Source organism: Mesoplodon densirostris, chromosome 17 (genome assembly GCF_025265405.1).
Source record: "Mesoplodon densirostris isolate mMesDen1 chromosome 17, mMesDen1 primary haplotype, whole genome shotgun sequence".
Taxonomy (NCBI): Eukaryota; Metazoa; Chordata; class Mammalia; order Artiodactyla; family Ziphiidae; genus Mesoplodon; species Mesoplodon densirostris.
The window spans coordinates 18,407,477-18,431,969 of record NC_082677.1 but is presented as its reverse complement, the minus strand read 5'-3'; the positions used below and the strand labels follow the sequence as shown (position 1 = coordinate 18,431,969).

The following is a 24,493-nucleotide window of genomic DNA, read 5'->3' as shown; positions in this document are numbered from 1 at the left end:
CCAGATAGATTTAATTGATATTTATAGGACATTCCATCCAAAAACAGCAGATTACACTTCTCAAGTGCGCACAGAACATTCTCCAGGATAGATCACACCTTGAGTCACAAATTAAGCCTCAGTAAATTTAAGAAAATTGAAATCATATCAAGCATCTTTTCTGACCACAATGCTATGAGATTAGAAATCAGTTACAGGGAAAAAAACGTAAAAAACTCAAACACGTGGAGGCTAAACAGTACATTACTAAATAACCAAGAGATCACTGAAGAAGTCAAAGAGGAAATCAAAAAATACCTAGAGACAAATGACAATGAAAACACGATGATCCAAAACCTATGGGATGCAGCAAAAGCCGTTCTAAGAGGGAAGTTTATAGTTATACAAGCCTACCTCAAGAAACAAGAAAAATCTCAAAGAAACAACCTAACCTTACACCTAAGGGTACTAGAGAAAGAAGAACAAACAAAACCCAAAGTTAGCAAAAGGAAAGAAATCATAAAGATCAGAGCAGAAATAAATGAAATAGAAAAAAGAAAACAATAGCAAAGATCAATAAAACTAAAACCTGGTTCTTTGAGAAGATAAACAAAATTGATAAACCATTAGCCAGACTCATCAAGAAAAAGAGGGAGAGGACTCAAATCAATAAAATTAGAAATGAAAAAGGAGAAGTTACAATAGACACTGCAGAAATACAAAGCATCCTAAGGGAGTACTACAAGCAACTCTATGCCAATAAAATGGACAATCTGGAAGAAATGGACAAATTCTTAGAAAGGTATAACCTTCCAAGACTGAACCAGGAAGAAATAGAAAATATGACCAGACCACTCACAAGTAATGAAATGAAAACTGTGATTAAAAAACTTCCAACAAACAAAAGTCCAGGACCAGATGGCTTCACAAGTGAATTCTATCAAACATTTAGAGAAGAGCTAACACCCATCCTTCTCAAACTCTTCCAAAAAAATTGCAGAGGATGGAACACTCTCAAACTCATTCTGTGAGGCCACCATCACCCTGATAACCAAAACCAGCCAAAGATACTACAAAAAAAGAAAATTACAGACCAATATCACTGATGAATATAGATGCAGAAATCCTCAACAAACTACTAACACAGAGAATCCAACAACACATTAAAAGAATCATACACCATGATCAAGTGGGATTTATCCCAGGGATGCAAGGATTCTTCAATATACGCAAATCAATCAGTGTGCTACACCATATTAATAAATTGAAGAATAAAAACTATATGATGGTATATCTCTCCATACCAACAGATGGAGAGATATACCATGTTCTTGGATTGGACGAATCAACATTGTGAAAATGACTATACCACCCAAAGCAATCTACAGATGCAGTGCAATCCCTATCAAATTACCAATGGCACTTTTTACAGAACTAGAAAAAAAAAATCTTAAAATTTGTATGGAGACACAAAAGACCCTGAATAGCCAAAGCAGTCTTGAGGGAGAAATACAGAGCTGGAGGAATCAGACTCCCTGACTTCAGACTGTACTACAAAGCTACAATAACCAAGACAATATTGGTACTGGCACAAAAACAGAAATATAGATCAATGGAACAGGATAGAAAGCCCAGAGATAAACCCACACACCTATGGTCAACTAATCTATGACTAAGGAGGCAAGGATATACAATGGAGAAAAGACAGTCTCTTCAATAAGTGGTGCTGGGAAAACTGGACAGCTACATGTAAAAGAATGAAATTAGAACGCTCCCCAACACCATACACAAAGATAAACTCAAAATGGATTCGAGACCTAAATGTAAGACTGGACACTATAAAACTCTTAGAGGAAAGCATAGGAAGAACACTCCTTGACTTAAATCACAGCAAGATATTTTTTGATCCACCTCCTAGAGTAATGGAAATAAAAACAAAAATAAACTAATGGGACCTAATGAAACTTCAAAGCTTTTGCACAGCAAAGGAAACCATAAACAAGACGAAAAGACAACCCTCAGAATGGGAGAAAATGTTTGCAAACAAATCACACCAAGGATTAATCTCCAAAATATTAAAACAGCTCATGCAGCTCAATATTAAAAAAAAAAAAAAAAACCAACCCAATCCTAATATGGGCAGAAGACCTAAATGGACATCTCTCCCAAGAAGGCATACAGATGGCCAAGAAGCACATGAAAAGATGCTCAACATCACTAATTTTTAGAGAAATGCAAATCAAAACTACAATGAGGTATCTCCTCACACTGGTTAAGAATGGACATCATCAGAAAATCTACAAACCAACAAATGCTGGAGAGGGTGTGGAGAAAAGGGAACCCTCTTACACTGTTGGTGGGAATATAAATTGATACAGCCACTGTGGAGAACAGTATGGAGGTTCCTTAAAAAACTAAAAATAGAATTACCATATGACCCAGCAATCCCACTACTGGGCATATACCCAGAGAAAACCATAATTCAAAAAGACACATGCACCCCAATGTTCATTGCAGCACTATTTACAGTAGCCAGGTCATAGAAGCAACCTAAATGCCCATCGACAGATGAATAGATAAAGATGTGGTACATATATACAATAGAATATTACTCAGCCATAAAAAAGAATGAAATTGGGTCATTTGTAGAGACGTGGGTGCATCTAGAGACTGTCATCCAGAGTGAAGTATGTCAGAAAGAGAGAAACAAGTAGGTGCATTTTGTTTCCTCCAGACTAATAATAATAACTCTCCCCGCAAAAGTTTTATGAATTGTTGGCTATACACTGTTGAATGAATCCAGTTTTTAAAAGGTCAGATATTGTGTTACCCGAGTGAGTTTATCTAGAACTGTTCTTCAACAGTTGAGAATTATTTTAAGATAAAATCAGTATTCCTTTTTAACTTAAGCATTATTTTGATCTTACAACCTCTGTGACTTTAACAAATAGTCATTTATTTGAAGTGACACTTTTCTGACTTTAAGTTATTCTTGAACGCTAGATGGTGTGTTGGGGCCCATACCCCAGGATGAAGAACAGCACCAAAACAAGAAGCTGCGTCTTGCAAACCACTAAGAAGTCTTGTCTGAACTGGGGTGAAGACCTCAAGAATTTTTATTGCACTTTTAAAATCCAGCCTTGTTAACTCAGAAAATAAGAATGGATTTTGGATATAATTGAAAAAAATTTTTAAAGAAAGCTAATTTATTACTAGCATATGAATGATATTAATGAGAATATTTTTATTTTAGATTTGTGTGTTTTCCAGAGTATAGTGGTGGGTTTTTTAATTACACTGAATGAGGTATCCATAATTTAATGAGACCAGTTCAATCGGCCATACAGATTGATTTCTCCTTGTCTTAGCTTTACGTTAACTAGTTTGAAAGGGACTGGTTTATTGGAGCACACATCTCAGCAGAGAATTACACACCTTTTCAGAAATATTAATTTTTTAAAATAAATTTATTTTATTTATTTATTATTTTTGGCTGCGTTCGGTCTTCGTTGCCGTACGCGAGATCTCTCTATTTGAGGCGAGTGCGGGCTACTCTTCATTGCGGTGCGCGGGCTTCTCATTGCGGTGGCTTCTCTTGTTGCGGAGCAGGGGCTCTAGGCGCGCGGGCTTCGGTACTTGTGGCTCGCAGGCTCTAGAGCGAAGGCTCAGTAGTTGTGGCACACAGGCTTAGTTGCTCTGTGGCATGTGGGATCTTCCCAGACCAGGGCTTGAACCCATGTCCCCTGCATTGGCAGGCGGATTCTTAACCACTGCGCTACTAGGGAAGCCCAGAAATATTAATTCTTTTGGATTATGAAGGTGATAATTAGTAAAGTACTCCAGGAAGATAAACGGCAACCTGGCCATTTTTAAGTCAGTGTGTGGCTCACCAAAAGTTCCCATTTATACTCAAAGCTTTCTAATAATCAGGATTTACTTAATTAGGAGTCATAAAAATGAAGTTGGTAGACCTGGTCTCCATTATAAAAGTACATTCCTAACAAGGTTATTAATTTTTCTTCAGTCTTTCGATATGTAGAAATCATGATCATTTGTTGGACTAGGGTGTTTTTATATCACTGATTTTGGGTAGCAAAAGGAAGAGAATATAATTCTGAGACAGTATTACTATTTGATATCACTGACTCTTGAAACCACTAACAACAAACTTCAAATTTGGTTGTGATGTTAACAGAGAAGAAATATTTTAGTCTGGAATACTGAAACTAGCCTTTTTCAAGTTCCATTCATAAATGCTGCCCATTATTCCCTCCATATAATTAGCACAGAATGTCTCATGGCTTTGAATGGAAAGCCTTATAAAAACATTTGCAAACCTTAAGAATACTGAAAGTCTTGAAAGTAAACATTATGGTCAGTTCAGTTATTTTCCAAATTGCTCTCCGTGAGTCCTCTCATTTTTATTTGCTGAGAAACTTTCAGAAAATTAGCCCAAAGATGAAGGTACATGTTTTCTACTTTCCTAGAGTTAGAGAGGGATTTGCATGGCCTGTGGCCTGCAGGCCTGGGGCGTGACATGCTGAGGAATGACTGCCCTGGCTATATGCGGGCCATCAGGTTCGCCTCTGCTGTTGCCCTCTTTCCAGGGCATCACATATCATCGCAAGGCCTCCTGTCAGTTTCTCAGAATTTTACACAGGACAATCCACATGCTGACCGATGTCCCTGCTTGGACAGCAGCGTGCTTAGGTCCTCTGGGACTTTAGTCATCATACCTGGCAGTTGAGAACTGCTGTAAACATTTCACCACAGATGTAGGACATGGAATAGAGAGGGATGGGAGGAAAGGTGCCTTTAGAGGTAACTAAGGCTAATTTGAAAACCAGTGGTTAAGCTATTCTTTAACATTTATCGACATTAAATATTGAGATTTGCTTACATTATGCTTAAGTTCATCTTATATGATATGTTGTTTTCAACTGATATGTCAGCTACATCAACTATTTTGTAAATCAATCAGCAAATGTTTTGCCAGTTTTGTGGACTTATGTGTTGGACATAGTGGGGAATATCAGAAGGGAGAAACATACAAGTGGGAAGAGCTATGATTAGGAAATGGAAAACTGGTTATTTCTGTAGCACTATTAAAATGGTCATGATAATGCCATATTTCCTTCTGTACAACTGGCCGGATTTCAACATTTATTGAGAGTTTACCATGTAGCACCAGAAGGAAAGCTCTTTGAGTGCAGGGATGTGTATGTGTGTGTGTGTGTGTGTGTGTGTGTGTGTGTGTGTGCATGCACGCGCACGTGTGTATTTAAACTGCTGAATCCAGTGCCTACAACAGTGTCTGGCACATAACAGGGATTCAATAAATATTTGTTGATTGACTGAATGACTGCTAGACTCTGGCTAGACCCTGTAGATGAGATGTGTAAGAAATGCGTCCTGACCTCAAGAAGCTCACAGTCTAGCAGAAGATGCAGGCATGAAATCAAGCAATAAAGTGATTCTCAGAAGGGGGTCCCTGGACCAGCAGCATTAGCCTCGCCTGGGGACTCGTTAGAAGTGCAAGTTCTCAGGCCCACCCAAACCTACTGAGTCAGAAACTCTGGGGGTGGGGCCCAGCATTCCCTCCAGGTGATTCTGATGACCCTCAAGGTTGAGAAACGCCCTATGGATGTGACCGTAGGAACAGTGGTGGCACAAAAGAGGGCAAGCATACACTCTGGTGAGTCATGGAGAAAGGGTCTTGTAGAAGTGGAGGTCCTGAAGGGACTACAGGGTGTTGCCAGGCAAACAGTGGGGGTGTGAGATGAACTTCTGGGAGAAAGTAATGGAGATAGATGGTCACACTGGGAAGCAGGAAAGGGAAGTGTCAGGGACTCTCACAGAGATTGCTGAGCTGTACCAAGAGCGCCCTGGGGTAGCCCCCTGCCTAAAATCTAGGAATTCACAGTCAGGAGGGTTCATCCCTTAGCGTGAAAAATCAAAATTTGCACTTAAAAATACATCATCCTTAATTTCAAAGATGGGGAGGATAATAGTGAATTCATAATTTGAAAAAAAGCTCTGCATTTGTTTACTGCCAAGTGACAATATGCCACCTGGAGGCGGGGTGAGTGTGGGCCTGGCTCGCCACCCAGCTGTCAGGTAGAGTACATGCAGGTTTACATGTACTGTTCCATTGCATCACTACCAAAGCTTTTTCTTTTATTCAGCTTTTCTATGGGTTTCTCTTCCTCAGTTGCTTACTGAGTTTGAGAATATACCTTCTCTCATAAATCTTCCTCGTTTTATGCATGAACAGTTCAGCTTTAAGATCTGCCACAACAATCTGCTTTTGACCCACTTTAGAGCAATTTTTTTAAGTTCTGGTATTGCCAATAGTGGCCACTTGGCATCTAGCTGAGGCTATTACTGTTGCTTTTTAGGATTAAGCAACAGTTTAGAACCTTCATTTCATGTGTAATATTCTTTTTTTTTTTTTTGCGGTACGCGGGCCTCTCACTGTTGTGGCCTCTCCCGTTGCGGAGCGCAGGCTCCGGATGCGCAGGCTCAGCGGCCATGGCTCACGGGCCCAGCCGCTCCGCGGCATGTGGGATCTTCCCAGACCGGGGCACGAACCCGTGTCCCCTGCATCGGCAGGCAGACTCTCAACCACTGCGCCACCAGGGAAGCCCCATGTGTAATATTCTTAAGGTTTTTTTTTTTTGCTATCATTTAAAATTATAACATTTCTTTTTTTAAACATATTTCTGATATACAAGAAAACTTAAAAGCCCCATTAATCAGTATCAGTTGAAAATGAGACCCATTTAAAATGGAATACCCTTTAGAACCCTGTCCATAAAAATATATTTACTCTATTCAATGAATTGCATTTAAATAGACTCAGATTTCAAAGGAACCTAGATCTCATCTGTTTAGAATACTCCTTTATAGTTCTGGAAACAGAAGCATCCAGAAGGTGAATGATTTCTTCAAGTCTAGTTCAGAATGTCACAAGGGCCTAAATCAGTATCAGTTTTTTTGGTCCATTTTCAGTTTTGCTTTTAATGTAAGTACACATTTGTCCTGTACATGTTGACATGTTGGCTGATTTTAACATGTATGTGACAGTAATAAAAGACTTCCATTACTATAAATTAAGTCATTTTTTAGTAAAATTACACCTACACATTTTAAATGAGCAAATAGTCCTATAAACCTTACTTTGAAACAGTAAGTCTCATGCTGTCCTCTGTATCACCCCACCCCAGAGGCCACCAGGCTCAATTATTTTAGCTGATTATTTTGTATTTATCTCCAAATCTCCAAATCACATGTTCCTTACTAGTGTTTCACTTTTAGGTATTTTCTTTTGAATACCATTATGAAAGCTTTCTTTCACCTCACTTTCTCCACACACTTCCATCTTTCCATCCTCCCCATCTTCTTTTTATTTTGGTGCCATCAATATTCATTGTTTGGTATTATGACTATGTAAATGCTACTCACAGGTTCGTCATGTTGTGCACTGTGATTACTTTCCCTTTCCTTATAAAATTTATTTTTCTGAATTTAAAATTTGACATTTTTTGAAGGGGGGGAGCTTGGTTTTCTATATTTTATTGCTAACCTGTAGCCAAACTCTTCTCCCAGTTGTGTGACCAACTCTTCTCCCAGTTGTGTGACCTTCTCTCAGTATGTTGAAGCATATTGAGTGTCCTAAAAGGCTCTTCTTATTGAAGAAATCCCTCCTAGAGCCTCTGACCACCTCTTGCCTGGGCTAATTGGTCACTAGACCTTCTGCACTGCTGGCTTCCCGGAATCTTCCTCCACAGCTCTCCTAGAGGGAGTTGGGGGGCATTCTTCACCCTTTCCTTGAATTGGAACACCTGTTTCCTGGAATCCAGTCTTTTTCTCAGTTTGGTGGGCATATTTTTCAGGTCTCTGAGAAAAGGGTACATGGTGGTGGGATGACTGTCAGACAAGACTATTGTAGGGGAACATTTTCGATGCTATGAGTATCTGCAGATGTCTTTATTCTACCCTCACTTTAATTGATAGTTTGTTGGATGTAGAATTCTAGATTGGGAATAACTTCTCCTCAGAATTTTGAAGGCATTGTTTCATGATCCTAGTTACACTACTAGAATAAGTTTCAAGGTTTGGGTTGTCAATCAGACTCACAGGAATCAATGAAGGGGGACTTCCCTGGTGGCGCAGCGGTTAAGAATCCGCCTGCCAATGCAGGGGACAGTTCGAGCCCTGGTCCGGGAAGATCCCACATGCTGCGGAGCAACTAAGCCCACGCCACAACTACTGAGCCTGCACTTTAGAGCCCGCGAGCCACAACTACTGAAGCCCGTGCGCCTAGAGCCCGTGCTCCGCAGTAAGAGAAGCCACCGCAATGAGAAGCCTGCGTGCAGCAACCCAATGCAGCCAAAAATAAAAATAAATACATAAATTTATATTAAAAAAAAAGAATCAACAAGGGTTACTTGGCAGCAGATGTTTAGAACAACGTAGAACACAGCACAGCCTCATGCACTGCAGCAGCCTCCCAAGACCTCACGTTCACATGCACAGCTTCCAAAATGTCACCATTGAGTCCTCCTTTCTCTTTGTCCTATAAGTTTATGTTTAAAACACAACTCCTTTACTTTCCTTTTATGATTTTGGGGGAGAAAAAAGAGGTAAATTAATGTTCTTTCATTTCCATTTTTGTATTTTCTTTAATGTTTTGGCTTTAAGCATGAAATGCCTTTCCCACAGTCATTTTAAACATTTTTATTAATATATTTAGTATAAATAGCCACCCCCTAATATCATTATGTATCTTTTCCTTGGGGATAAGCCCCAAAGATATTGTGTCAGAGAAGTATGTGTTCTTCTGCTTAGGGCTATTTTAAAGACTTGATGCAGATGAGAAATACCTGAAAAATACGGATTTTCTAAAACACAACCTTTGGGGATAAAGAATTAAATCTTGTTCAACATCATAGCATTTGGATGTCTTTTTATTTGTTATTTCTGATTGTATATTTTAAAAGGCTTGAAAATAGAAACACTTTACCAGGCTAACCATGTATTTTGGTTCTTGTTTAACTCTCATCTCTGCTGGAATTGGTCCACTAGGTGGCTTCAGGCTCAAGTTTATTTGCAAACCATATATCTGATAAAGAGTTAATACCCAAAATATACAAAGAACTCATAAAAATCAACATTAATAGAACAAAGCACCCAGTTAAAAAAAAAAGCACAGACATCTGAATAGACAGTTTTCCAAAGAAAACATACAGATGACCAACAGGTACATGAAAAGATGCTCAGCACCACCAATCATCAGGGAAACCCCAATCAGAATCACAATGAGCTATCATCTCACAGCTGTCAGAATATTCTGTTATCAAAAAGACTAACAAATGTTGACAACGATGTATAGAAAAGGTAACCATTGTGCACTGTTGGTGGGAAGTGAATTGGTGCAGCCACTATGGAAAAAAAGTATGGCTATTTCTCAAAAAAAATCAAAAATAGATCTACCATATGTTCCAGCAATTCCAATTCTGGGTATTAAGCAAAAACACTAATTGGAAAATATATATGCACCACTACATTCACTGCAGCATTATTTATAATAGCCAACCCAAGTGCCCATCAATTAATGGATAAAGAAGTTAACACAATAACTATGATTTCAATTATTTGTGTAATCTAAAAAATGAAGCAAATGAACATATAACAAAACAAACAGATTTGTAAATACAGAGGAAAAAACAGGTGGTTGCCAGAGGAGAGCGGGGTGGGAGGAGGAAAGAAATAGGTGAAGGAGATCAAGAGGTACAAACTTCCAGATGCAAATAAGAAACAGTCTTGGGTATGAGATTTGGGAAATATAGTCAGTAACTATGTAATATCTTCGTATGGTGACATATCATAAACAGACTTACTGTGTTGATCATTTTGAAATGTATAGAAATATCAAATCACTATGTTGGGCAACTGGAACTACCAGTGTTGTAGGTCAATTATAGTTCAAAAACAAACTCACAGGAAAAGAGATTTGTCCTTACCAGAGGCAGTGTGTGCGTGGAGAAGGAATTGGACGAAGGCAGCCAAAAGTTACAAACTTCCAGTTACAAGATAAATAAGTACTAGGGATGTAATGTACAACATGATAAATATAATTAACACTGCTGTATGTTATATATGAAAGTTGTTAAGAGAGTATATCCTAAGAATTATCACAAAATTTTTTGCTATTTCTTTAATTTTGTAACTACATGAGATGAATGTTCACTAAACTGATTGGGATAATCATTTCATGATGTCTGTATGTCAAATCATTATGCTGTATACCTTAAACTTGGATACAGTGCTGTATGTCGATTATATCTCAATAAAACTTAAATAAATGAATAACACATTAATAAACCTAACTTAGAAAAAAACTTTATAGCAAGATTAAGTGAATCCTATGCCAGGACTCCAATGTTCTGGTTGTTAGGAAGTATATTAATATAACTAATCAGCTTACAAATTTAGGAAAGGCATGTGACCAACTTGATAGATGCAAATAAAGTAGCATGGTAGAATATTACAGATAAAATTATAGAAATAAAGAAGATATTAATGCATATGTACTCAAAGAAATGTCACATACCCACAACACTAGTTCACCTATAGAGAAATAATAGATTAATTTCCTCTAATTGTCAGATCACTAGGAGACATGAACACCTAACTTACTTAACACTTTGAGGTATTAGTAAAAAAAAAAAAATTACCACTGGAAAAGAAGGATTAAAATTATCTCCATTTGCAGAGCATATGGATATATACCTAGTAAGCCCAAAGAACAACTGGAAATTTGTTACAGAAAATAAGACAATAAAATATTTTAAAGACTATAACATAAGCATGTAGTACACAGTTCATATAGACACATCGCAAGCAGTTACCAGGTATGTTAAAAGGGAGGCTGCAATTTTTAAAGTATAAAAAAAAATAAATCTTAACAACACATGTGAAAAGCCTATATGAATAAAATTATCATGAACTTATATAGATAATACAGATTCGAAGAAAAGGAAAAATCGATTTCCTTAAATATAATAAGAAATCATATATAGAGAAAAATATACCAATATGCATATGTGTATGTATATATTTGTGTGTATATGTGTGTATACATATATATACACACACATACAAGTGTTTTTCTGGGGATAGATAATTTATTGTTTACATAAAATATGAGAAAAAATATAAAATGTACATAAAATAGAGTTAATTTATGAAATTAAAGATTAGTTATTAAATATATTTTACATACAAGATAATTTATATGTTTCATGGAAACTACAAAGAAAAAAAATCTATTGTAGTTACACAAAAGATTAATCCTTTTTCTTTAAAAATAATTCATATCACATCCAAAAAAATACAAAGGAACTAACAACAGTAAACAAAATAATGAAAGTCCTTATCAACAATTAACTTAAACATTAACAGATGAAATTCTCCAATTAAATGACACAAAGTGGTTGAATTAATTTAAAAAAAGAACCTACAGGTGGTCTAGTGGTTTCACTGTCGGGGACCTGGATTCAATCCCTGGTCAGGGAACAGGGATCCTGCAGGCAGCGTGGCGTGGCCAAAATAAAAAATAAATAATTTTAAAAAGAACCTACAATATGCTGTCTACAAGAGACTCAGTTTAACTTTAAGGACGTATATAGGTTAAAGTGAGAGGATGTAAAAATATATTCCATGCAAATGGCAACCCAAAAGAGAGCAGGAGTACCTATACGTAGATAATACATATTTTCAATCAAAATCAGTCATGAGACAATGTTACTATACAGTGATAAAGGAATCAAGTTATCAAGAGAATATTACAAGTATAAATATGCACCCAACACTGGAACATGTAGACATTTAAAGCAAATATTTACAAAACTACATACAGAAAAAGCAATAAAGTAACAGGGTACTTCAATACCCTATTTGTAAATGTGGATAGATCATCCAGGCAGAAAATTCATGAGAAAACATTGACCTGCACAACACTTTAGAAAAGTAAATGTAACGGATATATACAGAACATGCCATCCAAGGGCACCAGAAAACACAGTCTTCTCAAGGGCACATAAAACATTCCCAAGGATATGTCATTCCTGGGCCAAAAAGCCAACTTTAACACATTTAAGACAAATCTTATCTCAAAGCTTTCCAACCACAATGATATGGAACTAGAAATCAATAGGAGAAAAGTCTGGAAATTTTACAAATACATGGAAATTAAACAACACACTCCTGAATAACCAGTGGGTCAAAGTAGAAATTGAAAGAGAAATTAGACAGTATCTTGAAAAAATATAAATACAAAATACCACAATTTAGGGAAAACATCAACAGTAGTTCTTATGTGCCTACATTTTAAAAAATGAAAGTTTTCAAAAACAACCTAACTTTACACATCAAGAAAGTAGGAAAATAAAGGATTAAGCACAAGATTAGAAGAAAGGAAAGAGCAAAGATTAGAGGATAAACAATCAAGCTAAGAGTTGGTTTTAAAAAATAAAGCAAACTGACAAACTTTTAGCTAGACTAACCAAGGAAAAAAGAGAAGTCAAAAAATCTGATAAATGGAAGAGGAGACAAAGGACCATAAGAGTATATTATTAACAATTACATACCAACAAATTAGATAAATTATAATAAATAAATTCCCAAAGCATGAACCTACCAAGACTGAATCATGAAGAGAAAGTCTGAACAGACCAATAATAAATGAGGACATTGAAACAACAAACATAAACCTCCCGACAAAGAAAAGCCCAAGACCAGATGGTTTCACTGGTGAATTCTACCAAACATTAAAAAACTGGACTTCCCCGGTGGCGTAGTGGTTAAGAATCCGCCTGCCAATGCAGGGAACACGGGTTCGAGCCCCTCCACATGCCGTGGAGCAACTAAGCCCATGCACCACAACTACTGAGCCTGAACTCCAGAGCCGGAGAGCCACAACTACTGAAGCCCGCGCACCTAGAGCCCGTGCTCCACAATAAGAGAAGCCATCGAAGTGAGAAGCCCACGCACCACAACAAAGAGTAGCCCCCGCTCGCTGCAACTGGAGAAAGCATGCGTGCAGCAACGAAGACCCAATGCAACTAACAATAAATAAAATAAAAATTTAAATCTATATAAAAAAATAATTAACACCAATCATTCTCAAACTCTTCCAAAAAATTGAGGAGGAGGGAAGACTCCCAAGCTCATTTTATGAGTTCAGCATTACTCTGACACCAAAGCCAGATAAGGAACACTACAAGAAAATAAATCTAGGGGCTTCCCTGGTGGCGCAGTGGTTGAGAGTCCGCCTGCCGATGCAGGGGACACGGGTTCGTGCCCCAGTCCGGGAAGATCCCACATGCTGCGGAGCGGCTAGGCCCGTGAGCCATGGCCGCTGAGCCTGCGCGTCCGGAGCCTGTGCTCCGCAACGGGAGAGGCCACAACAGTGAGAGGCCCGCGTACCGCTAAATAAACAAACAAACAAACAAATAAATCTATAGGCTGATATGCCTGATGAACATAAATGCAAAAATTCTCAGCAAAAGTCTAAATAAATCAATAAGGGTGATACACATTGCTAAAAGAATGGAGAATATATGATCCTTTCAATAGATGCAGAAAAAGCAATTGACAAAATTCAAAACATTTTTATGACAAAAGCTCTCAAAAAATTGGGAACAGAAGAAGCATGCCTCAAAATAAGACCATATAATACACATCCACAACTAACCTTGTACTGTACCTTGTAAGCCTGAGTGGTGAAAAATTCAAAGCTTTTCCTTTTTAATCAGGAACAAGATAAGGGTATCCACACTCACTACTCTTATAAAAGACAGTACTGAAGTCCTAAGCAGAGCAATATGACACAAAAATAAGAAATAAAAAGGCATTCAAAATGGAGAGGGAAAAGTAAAGCTTCCTCTGTTTTCAGAAAACATGATCTTATATACGACCTCTCCTCCCCCCCAGTATGGTAGAAAATAAATTCAATAAAGTTGCAGGACATAGAACCAACATACAAAAGCCAGTTGCATTATATGCAATAGTAACAAAATATTTGAAATAAATAAAATAATTCCATTTACAAGTAATTGTTGTCCTCGACCACCCTAAGGGTCCCCGGGCGTCTGTGACAGCGCGGATCCGACCTCTTTAGTCGGCTGAGGCACCCATCCCCCGTCCCCTCCCCCCTGGTACTTTATCTAATAGCGGAAGGAGCGCAGAGACACTTGGCTAAATCAGGAGACCTGCGAGCCTGTGGATGAGTTTTAAGCCTGAGAGCGCGAGAGGCAATTAAACATTATTGGAACCCACTGTAAGCGGGGGGAGGGGAGGTTAGGAGGCGGAGTCCCGCCCCAGGACCCCGCACAGACACGCCCCCGCCCCTTCCCCGCCGTCAGGAGGAGGGGCTCTGCACCTCCCCCTCCCCGATTCCCCTCAGGACGCGCAGGTTTCCACCCCGACCCCGGGGCCCAAGCAAGCCGGGCGGAGGTCAGGGGCGAGATGAGGGACCCAAATTCCTCTGGACTAAGGTGCTACGGAGCAGTTCTTCCTAAAGAGCAGTCGCAGCTCCGAGCGAACCCCTGCGGCTCGAAAGTTGGCCTCGCGACCCCCCGCTCCGCCCCCGCAGGCGGTGCAGGGTCCGGGCCAGCTTACCTGGTCCGAGGCCCCAGGGGCGGCCGGGCCCTCAGCGGGCGTGGTCCGTCGTAGCGCAGCGGCCGAGCGGCCGTGGGCTGGGTCAGCGTCGCGCCGCCCTCCCCTCCGGCTCCCGGGCAACTCAGCTAGGGCGGATGGATGCAAGAGAGGCCGTGCAGGGAGTTCGGGCTCCGCAGGGACCCAGGCTCCATTCCGGGCGGCGGGGCACTGGGCCCTCAGTCACTTGCAGGGCCTTTTATCCGTTCCGTTCCTCGCCCCACCCCGGGCGCTAAACGTCAGGTGCCCCGGATTTAGGGCAGGTGGCGGGCTTCTAGTCACGTGACCCGGCTCCACTCACTCTGCCTCTCAAGCCTGAAACTTCAAAAGTCGGAAACTTCTCCTTGATCCCAGAACCTAACATAACTTTTGACGTAAAGGGATCAATGTACAACAGATGGATAAGCGAGAACCTTCTGCTGAGGGGAGGGGTGTGGGGACAGGAGGGGGAGGCTGAGATGGAAAGGGAAGAAGGAAGTTGGGGAAAAACTCTCGGAGAGGAGGGGCACAGGTATGAGCACAGCCCACCCACCAAAATGCCACCGCTTTTACAGGCTCCACGTTTTACAGGACCACCAGCCCCGCTTCCCAGATGCCAACACCCACGCAGGCCTACAGCTTGCAAACTGCAAGCCCAAGAGTCAAGCCGGGTATTTCTGGGTCCAGAGTCCTGCCTCTGGAGAAGCAAAGGGCAGTCACACCGCAGACAGCCCGTGAGGCTGTCCAGCCACTGGGCCACCTGACCAGGCTGGAAGTGCCCTGAAGGGGCAGACCTCTGTGTGAGGCAAGGCAATTTGGACCGGAGAGTCAGAAGCGCCCGGTTACCAACCCCTCCTCTCTGGGCATGTCCTTGGGGTTCCTCCATCCCCATCTCCCAGCCTGGATGTCTGGCCGGGAGCCGCAGGTGGGATCCGCCGGTGCTCTGGCGCCCTCTAGCGGCCGTTCGCTCTAAGGCCAACTCTTAGCCCTTCCTCCTGCCTCCCTCCCCAGCCCTGGGGGCTGCACTGGCCTTGGGCACCTGCCAGCCTGATTTTGTTCCTCCTCTCCCTTTAAGCACAATGAAGTGCCCTACAGAGGTTTAGAATCTCTTGGAGAAAGAAGCTCTTTTAGTCAATACACCTTGACCCTGAGAAGGTGGTTTCTAGAATGAACCTGAAATACTGTATTTTTCTCCATGTGTTTCCAAGAAGAGAGAGCTTTAGTTTTCTAAGGCAAAAGAGATACAAAGTTATAAATACGATGTTGTGAGCCAGAGATGGAAAATCAACATTTTAGAAAGTTTATTCTTTTTGAATGGACATTTCATTGAAGACAGAATAAAGGATTCCCCTGCAGATTCCTTGAACTGTAAACACATAAAATCTCTCTGGACTTGATTGATTCAGTTATGACATTTAAAAGAGAAAGCTAAAACTGTGCATGAGCAATTCTTCTTGACAAAACCGTTCGATCAATCAGCCCCCTTAAATCCCGTGACCCCTGTAGATCAAACAGGCCCCTTAAATCCTGAGACCCCCTTTGATTTATCAGCCCCCTTAAATCGAGTGACCCTTGTTGATTCATTAAGTTCCCTTATATCCCTTATATCATGACCCTTTTTGATTAAAATAGCCCCCTTAAATCCTGTGACCCCTGTATGATCAAGCAGCCTCCTAAAATCCCGTGACCACCGTTAGATCTATCAGCGGCCTTAAATTCTATGACCTTCTTTGATTCAATAAGTACCCTTAAATCCTGTGACCCCTGTTAGCTCAGTCAGCAAGATAACGGTTCTGGTTTCACAGGGAAATACCAGGAAGTGTTATCAACAGCACAGTCCTATTTAGGCAAGTTCATGCAAAACAACAACAACAACAACAACAAACAAAAAAAATGACTGTTGCGTTCTGTATACATATCCTACTATTTAAGACTTGCAGACCATTTATCTCTTTTTCCTCAACTTTAGAATCTCCATTCAGCTCAAAACACATTTGAATCTTTTATTCTGGTTGCTTTGCACCTAATGAGGCTTAAATTATGGCTTTAGTATCTTTAGCAAAGTCCTTCTGACTGATAAACGATTTATGATTTTCTTTTGTCCTCTGTTGCTTTACCTGCCTTTCAGGAACCACCCTCATTTTCAAGAACTTGAGAGTGAGACTTTGTGATTTGAGGAATTCCAGAAGAGGATGCATCCTTATAAGGTTAAAAAGAAAAAATAGTGTCATTTAGTAGTGTACAGAAGTGTGAGGGATAAAGATAAAGGATGAAGTTCCAGCTTCTTAAAAGGGTGGAGGAAGGGGTCTGCTGGTGGCAATAAAGACATGGGTTAGAATGTTTCATGAGGGTCACTCATCACCACCTGGTCCCCCTGTCTCTTCTGGGACCACAAGCCAGTAAAGAAGCTGGTCCCTTTCAAATCGTACACCCGTGTCCCTGAAAGGAACCAGGTGAAAGTGTGTGGCTGGATCAGAGTAAAATGTACATCTAAAAGGATCTGCGTTAATGAGGCTGATGGGCTGGGACTACTGCCTTCGTATACAAAGGACAGTCCTTTTTATTTTATGTTATCTCTTGTCTATTTGATGACAGCCATCCTGACAGGTGCGAGGTATCTCATTGTGGTTTTGATTTGCATTTCCCTGATGATGAGTGATGTTGAGCATCTTTTCATGTACCTGTTGGCCATCTGTATGTCTTCTTGGGGAAAATGTCTATTCCGTTCCTTTGCCTGTTTTTCAATTGGATTGCTTGAGTTTTTGCTGTTGAGCTATAGGAGTTCCTTATACGTTTTGGGTGTTAACCCCTTATCAGATATGTGATCTACAAGTACTTTCTCCTCTTCTGTTTGTTGCCCTGACTTCTGCTTTCTGGGTGACGGGGGTCCAGGCACTCGGGATCCTCTGCTTCTCACACATGTGGTTACAGTAGTGGCCGGGGCTGTGTTCGGATAAAACTGCATGTGGCCGGGGATCACTAACCCCTCTTCTAGGAGGCAGCATGAGGAGTGCAGCGGTGGGCGGGCACGATTCCCCTGAAGTCATCAGTCAGACGGTCATGCGCTGTGAAGTTCACATCTCCCAGCCCCAAAGTGATGGGGCAATTTCTAAAGCGAGGACCTTGCAGGTGAAACACTGAGCAGGTGCTCTTGTTCCTTGTTGGAACGATCTGGAAACCAAGTGTGTGGAACAGGGAACTCCCCCAAGTCACAGAAGCTCAGTTCAGACTTCCTGGGACGCCGAGACCTGCTCCGAGTCACCCTCACTGAGGAGTGAAAGCCCTCAGGCAGGGACCGGAGGAGCTGCTGGATTGCCCTTGCCCTGCTGGCCAAGGAGCAGCTCTGCGATGTGTGGCACATGCCTTTTGCTTTGGGTATGTAAGAGGAGTCGTTCTTTGGGGAGACTGGCTTTTTCCTCTGGTCGAGGGCCTCCTGTGTGCCAAGCACAGCAATCCTCTGTCACGGTTGGAAAGCTAGGCACAGAGAGGTCAGGGAATGTTTCCAGGTCACACAGCTGGTAGGGGCAGCGCTGGAGTCTGATGCAGACCAGATGCCCCGCCCTCACTCTCTCCACTTTCCCAGGAGCCGTCGTGATCCCACATGTCAGCGTCCCTCAGAGAGGCCCAGGCATCGGCGCTGGGAGCCTTCCCTGCCTAACAAGCCAGGACGCCGTAAGAGAGAGGACAGGATGCCCAGAGACTTGTCTCAGCGAGGGACCCAGCACACACTGGGCTGTTTCTCCTTGGAAACACATGGAGAAAAATACAGTATTTCAGGTTTATTCTAGAAACAACCTTCTCAGGGTTAAAGTGTATTGACTAAAAGACCTTCTCCAAGAGATCCTAAACCTCTGTAGGGCATTTCATTGCACTTAGAGGGAGAGGAGGAAGGCTGGCAGGTGCCCAAGGCCAGGGCGGCCCCGGGGCGCTGGGGAGAGAGGCAGGAGGAAGGGCTGAGAGTTGGCTTTACAGCCGATGGCCGCTAGAGGGCGCCAGAGCACCGGAGGAGCCCACCTGCGGCTCCCTGGCCCGACCTCCAAGGCTGGGAGATGGGGTTGGAGATGGGGTTGGCGGAACCCCAAAAAGGTGCCCAGAGAGGCGAAGCTGGTTACCGGGCACTTCTGACTCTCTGGCCCAGATTGCCTCGTCTTCCTGTTTAGGAAGAGCTGCGAAGCATCCTAGTCTGGGGAATTTTGGTCCTTCATCTCGTCCCTGCCCTCCCACCCTCTCGCTAGGCCCAGCGGGTGGGGTGGGGAGGGGCCCCGCCCTGCGCGTCCTGGGGGAATCGTGGAGGGGGAGACCCAAAGTCCCGCTGGAGTCGCAGCGCCCCTCCTCCCGACGGCGGGGAAGCGAGGGGGGTTGGGAGGGCTGTGCGGGGGACGGGGGGGTCCCCGGACTGGACCTGCTGCGCTGCGACTCAGCCTTCCAACCTCCTAACCCCCCTCCCCCACCCCGCCTCCCTTTCAGTACGTTCCAGTAATATTTAACACAGATCCGTGCGCGCCACCTCCAGAGTTTATGATTCGGTGGGTCTAGTATTAGAGCCAAACAATTTGTCTCTCTGACAGTTCCTCAGGTGATACTAATGCTGCTGGTTTGGGAACCACACGCTGAGAACCGGCGCTTTAGCTTTTCACTTTACTTAGACAAACTGTAAATTTTCTCTCCTGGGGGGTACAGTGGAGGACAGCACTGGTGGTGAGGAAGCGATCTGACATCTACTGAGCACCTGTGACATCTGCCGTGTGCCAGGTGGAAGACCAGAGAGTTGAAATAACTTGGCTTGGGTTACACAGCTAGTGGGTGACAGAGGAGACAAAACAAAAACCACTTCATTCCAAGATGTACAGTCCTTCCGCTAAACCAGAGGTTCTCTGATTTTTGGTCTCAGGGCCTCTTTACACTCTTAAAAATTATTAAAGACCCAAAAGATCTGTTTGAGTTAAATCTATCAACATTTACTGTACTGGATTAGAAATTAAAACAAAATGGTTCACACTTTGAGAACCACTGCACTAAACCAGGCTGCAAAGAGTAACATCTTTCTTAGGTTCTGAACCCTGACTTGTTTTTTTGTTTTTGGCTGCGTTGGGTCTTCGTTGCTGCGCGCGGGCTTTCTCTAGTTGTGGTGAGTGGGGGCTACTCTTTGTTGCAGTGCGTGGGCTTCTCATTGCTCTAAGATGTGCACAGATCCTCTCAGCTGACACAACTGGGCATGCTCTCCCCTGGCCCCCAGGACTGCACTCAATCCTGACCAGCTACTGTGCAGAGGGGGAGTTCCTGCCACTGTTCAGGGCAGCTCATTGCTGACAGAGGTTGGAGGCGGTGTGGGAAGGGAACACCACCCCTTTTCTTGGTCCCTGTTTGGTCTCTGCCAACATGCCATGGCTCCTGTCCTGGGCAGAAACCCCTAGGCTCTCATGGCCTCAGTAAGGGTACTGAAGTGGGTTTGGTACTAAGTAGGATAAAGCTATTCTTATCCTTTGAACAACCAGGCCAATAAGGACTCTTTTTATTTCCTTTTTTTTAATTTTGGGGAGGTTTAAGAAATGGCTGGGTGTCTATGGTCCAAAAAAAATAGGTGTTCCGCTGCACCAGCAAAGTTCACAGTGATAGGAAAATTCCTTGTGGGTGGGAAGGGCACTGAAGGAAGAAGAAGGGAGGAACAGGATGGAAGGAAGAAGTGAGGGGAGGAGGGGCAAGTCCCCAGTTACAAGGTTTTAAATAGTTGCTTTGCTTGTCCTATGTGTTTCCCAGCATCACTAATGGGGGAGAGTATTCAAGGAAGGGACAGGAAAGAGCAGGCAAAGCGGGGGAGACTCCTCTAACAGCCCAAGACTTTATATTCTGTGGCCAGAGGCCCATTTGCCTCTGTAAACGAAAGGTGCAGGGAAGGTGGCAGGGAGGGGTGAGGGTTGCTGGGTCTAGTGATGAGGATCAGAGACGACAAGGAGAATGGCAGCAGAGTCCCGTTTGGATCCTCACATACCATTTCCTATATACGAGTCCCAATAACATGCACAGCACGCAGGAGGCAGCTGCGTACCAAGGGGACGCTTTTAAAAGTAAAACTTAATTAGTCCCTGGGACTCACTGAAACTAATTTTTGTTTGTTTGTTTGTTTGTTTGTTTGTTTGTTTTTGCCGTACGCGGCCTCTCACTGTTGTGGCGTCTCCCGTTGCGGAGCACAGGCTCCGGACGCGCAGGCTCAGCGGCCATGGCTCACGGGCCCAGCCGCTCCGCGGCATGTGGGATCCTCCCGGACCGGGGCACGAACCCGTGTCCCCTGCATCGGCAGGTGTACTCTCAACCACTGCGCCTCCAGGGAAACCCAGAAACTAATTTTTAGAAGCAAATCACCTACTCTGATTCTAATCTTGCCAGACACCTTTATATCTGGTTTTGTCTTTTTTTTTTTTTTAAAGGTATTCCAAACTAGCCTGCCTAAATTAAAACTTGCTTATTCACTCCACATTGCTTCCCATCAAGGGCCAGGGAGCTACATTTTAAGGCTTTCACCTCAAAGAAAGAGTACTGGCCTGGGCAGAAGCGGAAGCCTGGGGCTTGGACCTGCTCAGTTTCTGATGATAAACCAAAGTGATTTCTAGACAGAAGGGGGGCGGGGAGGACTGGGAAAGGGGAGGCTGAGGCAGTTCCATGGTAGTTTGTCCTGAAACCCTAGCAGAGAAGCCAGTATGAGACACCTGCTGAGAGAAGCGCCCAGAAACTGCTGACTGCATCTGTAGGAGTTAACAGTAAAGAGGTAGGAGTGTGTTTCTGAATCAGAGTGGAAGTGTCTCAAGAGGGCCCCCACTGGTGGTCCCTGAGCTGCCTCCCTTCCACGAGTGGGAAGAGCGAAGCCCATGAAGAACTGAGATGAAGCAGGCGTGGGGGTCAGCTGGGCAAGAGCCGTGCTGTCTGTGGCAGGGAGCCCCACAAGTCAGAAGAGAAGAACTAATCATTTGTTGCAAGAAAACTTGCTGAGTACTGGGGACAAAAGTGAGAGGGGCCACTAAAGGAGGGTGGAAGTTCTTTGATGGAGAGCAGAGAAGCCTAGGCACAGTGGCCCTGAGTCCACACTCGCCCTGATCTTTTAAAAGTGATGTGTCCCGGCTATTGTAACTAGTGCTGCAATGAACATTGGGGTGCATGTATTGTGGAACTAAGCCCAGTCAGTGTTAAGTCCTAAGTATCTCACAGGTTCTAAAGCTCCTGCCTCTGAGCCCTGGGTTTGAATCCTGCCCCGCCATGGGCTCAGTGGACAATCAGGCTGGTGACCCTCTCTGCACCTCGGTTTCCACACTTGTAAGGTCAGGATACTAAGAGCACGTACCTCACAGGTGGTTCTAAGGTTTGAGTTTAGTATTTGTGAAGCACCTAGAACAGGGCCTTCTCAGAGCAGGCACCAGCTCGGCCACAGATGTTCTTAGAGGGTCCTCACTGTCTTGCATCCCCCGACTCAGCACTCCCCATGCCAGGCCACTCTCCTCCTGACCGACCGTGCTCTGACAGGCAGGATGCATGTCACTTCCTGCTGAAAGGCCAGCTGCCTCCATGATGGCCCGAGACCCTTTGGGTGACATTGAAGGCTCTCCTCCCGGCTTTCTCCACGTGTCCACACGCCCAACACTCAGGGCACACACCTGTCAGTCTCTGGCCACACGTGCTTCATGCCCATGGCCCCTTCCGCCCAGATTCCACACTGGAGTGGAATTCCCTCTCCCGCTGGCTGTGAGCCCCGCAGGGTAGCTGAGGGAGTTCAGCATGGGAGCGTCCCCCGGGCCGGCACATCACAGACTTTACCTCATTGATTCCCTGTGAGGCAGCTCCTCTTTTTGCCTCATTTTACAGGTAGGAAACCGAAGGTCAGTGATTCTCAAGATCAAACACTTGTAGTGGAGCTGGGATTAAGTCCAGGCGTGGCTGTCCCCAATGTCTGCATGGGTCCATCGACACCGCACAAACCTCTCATGTCACTTAAGAGGAAAGAACAGGCTTCCCTGGTGGCGCAGTGGTTGAGAGTCCGCCTGCTGATGCAGGGGACACGGGTTCGTGCCCCGGTCCGGGAGGATCCCACATGCCGCGGAGCGGCTGGGCCCGTGAGCCGTGGCCACTGAGCCTGCGTGTCCGGAGCCTGTGCTCCACAACGGGAGAGGCCACAACGGTGAGAGGCCCGCAAAAAAAAAAAAAAAAAAAAGCAAAAAACAGCCAGAGGCCTTCAAGGGCGGGGGGAACATTAAGAGGATGTGGAAACACCTCCTCCAGCGCAACACATAAGTGGTGGGTTTGGGATGTGTCCGTTTAGCTGGAACACGTTCCCAGTCTCCTCTCCTGCATGGTGATGAATTAGGGCTGGGGTCAAGAGACAGTTGGCAGCGTTGCAAGTGGAAATGAGGTGGCAGCCATGCTTTCCCCGGGAAGGTCGGGGCCATCACAGCTCAGGACGTTGCCACAGGCTTGCTGGCTCACCCTGCCGCTGGGGCCCCAGCCCCCCTGCCCCTCCTCCGTCAGCTGCTCCAAATCTGGGCTCAGCTGGGGGAGCTGTACAGTGAGTTGTGCGGTCTTACAGTCAGCCACGGCGTCGGAGGTGGAGGCTGGGAGGCCGGGAAGGCAGTGTGGGTTCCAGATCATATCCATGGGTTCCAGCTGTCCTCATGGGTGCCCGCTTCAATCTATCTTCCCTTCCCTGCTGACTCAGGCCCAGTGCCAGACGTAGGGGACAGGCTGAGGAAGGCCACTTACCCAGCCCCACAGCACATAGGTCTGACCCCTACAGTAACCCCCTACAGTAACTCTGTGGATCAACCCCTGATGGGCACAGAGAGTGAGTTCAATGAATGTTGGTTGAATAAATAACGATTTTGGTTGCTTTATCTAGGCTTTAAATTTCAGAACTAAAATGAGGGGAACTCATTTTTTCAACCTTTGCTAATGGATAAATTATTAATGTATATTACAACAACGTGTTCTTCCAAAAGGCCCCTGCGATCACAGCTTTCACGTAACATAGATGGCTCACAGGGCAGTGATTAAATTACAATCGATATTGAATTAATTGCTGGTATAGGGAATGGGACATTTTGTATGGTTCTGTGACTTTCAGGGTATTGGTAATTGTACACCTTCCTCCTGGGAGGGAGTGATGAGGGACCTGGTGATCTCAACAGGGTCGTCTGTACATGCATCAGAACGTCTGCCTTGTGGTAGCCCTGTGGTGCTGGGCCGCTGAGGAATCTGAAATGGAGGCACGGCTGGCTGGGCAACAACCAACCTATCAGGAATCTAAGCTGATATTATGTCCAACTGCAGAAGTAAGTCAGGAAAACAGAAGCAGATGCAGAAGAGTGGTTTGGAATTAACACCTGTGTAGAGTCAAGAGATTGCTCCAAATAATACAGAAATTCAAGATCGAATCCCTTACCCCATGCATAGGTCTAGTTTGATCTTCCAACACCAGACAACCACATGGAGCAAAGTTACCCCCTGAAATGAAACTAGCTTTTGAAATCTTTCCATTGAGTTATCCTTTAGGTGGAATCCAATCTTTCCTCCTTTCCTTGGGGGCCATGATGAATGAAGTGTCTGCCCCTGGGGTGGAGTCGAAGGGCAGGCCTGGCGGGAGGTGGCCCAGACCTGCCCCCTAGTTTCCGAAGACATGGACTCTGGGGTCGGACTGGCCCTCATTCCTGGCTCTGCTGCCAGCTGTGTGACCTGGATAAGTTACTCACCCTTTCTGTGATCCAATGCTCTCCTCCGTAAAGTGAAGAGTGCTACGACAGGGTCTCTGAAGAGGCTTAGTGCTGGCCAGGCTGAT

General features: G+C 43.9%; 1 protein-coding gene across 1 annotated transcript in view; it reads left to right on the top strand.

Annotated features, from left to right (window-relative positions):
- CDADC1 (cytidine and dCMP deaminase domain containing 1) overlaps positions 1-8,932 on the top strand; it is a 43,823-nt gene extending 34,891 nt beyond the window's left edge. The window contains exon 10 of the mRNA XM_060079576.1: positions 2,983-8,932. Coding sequence (XP_059935559.1) covers positions 2,983-3,056 — 74 coding nt within the window. The 3' untranslated portion in view covers positions 3,057-8,932. The remainder of the gene's footprint in view (positions 1-2,982) is intronic.
- Positions 8,933-24,493: the final 15,561 nt, after the last annotated feature.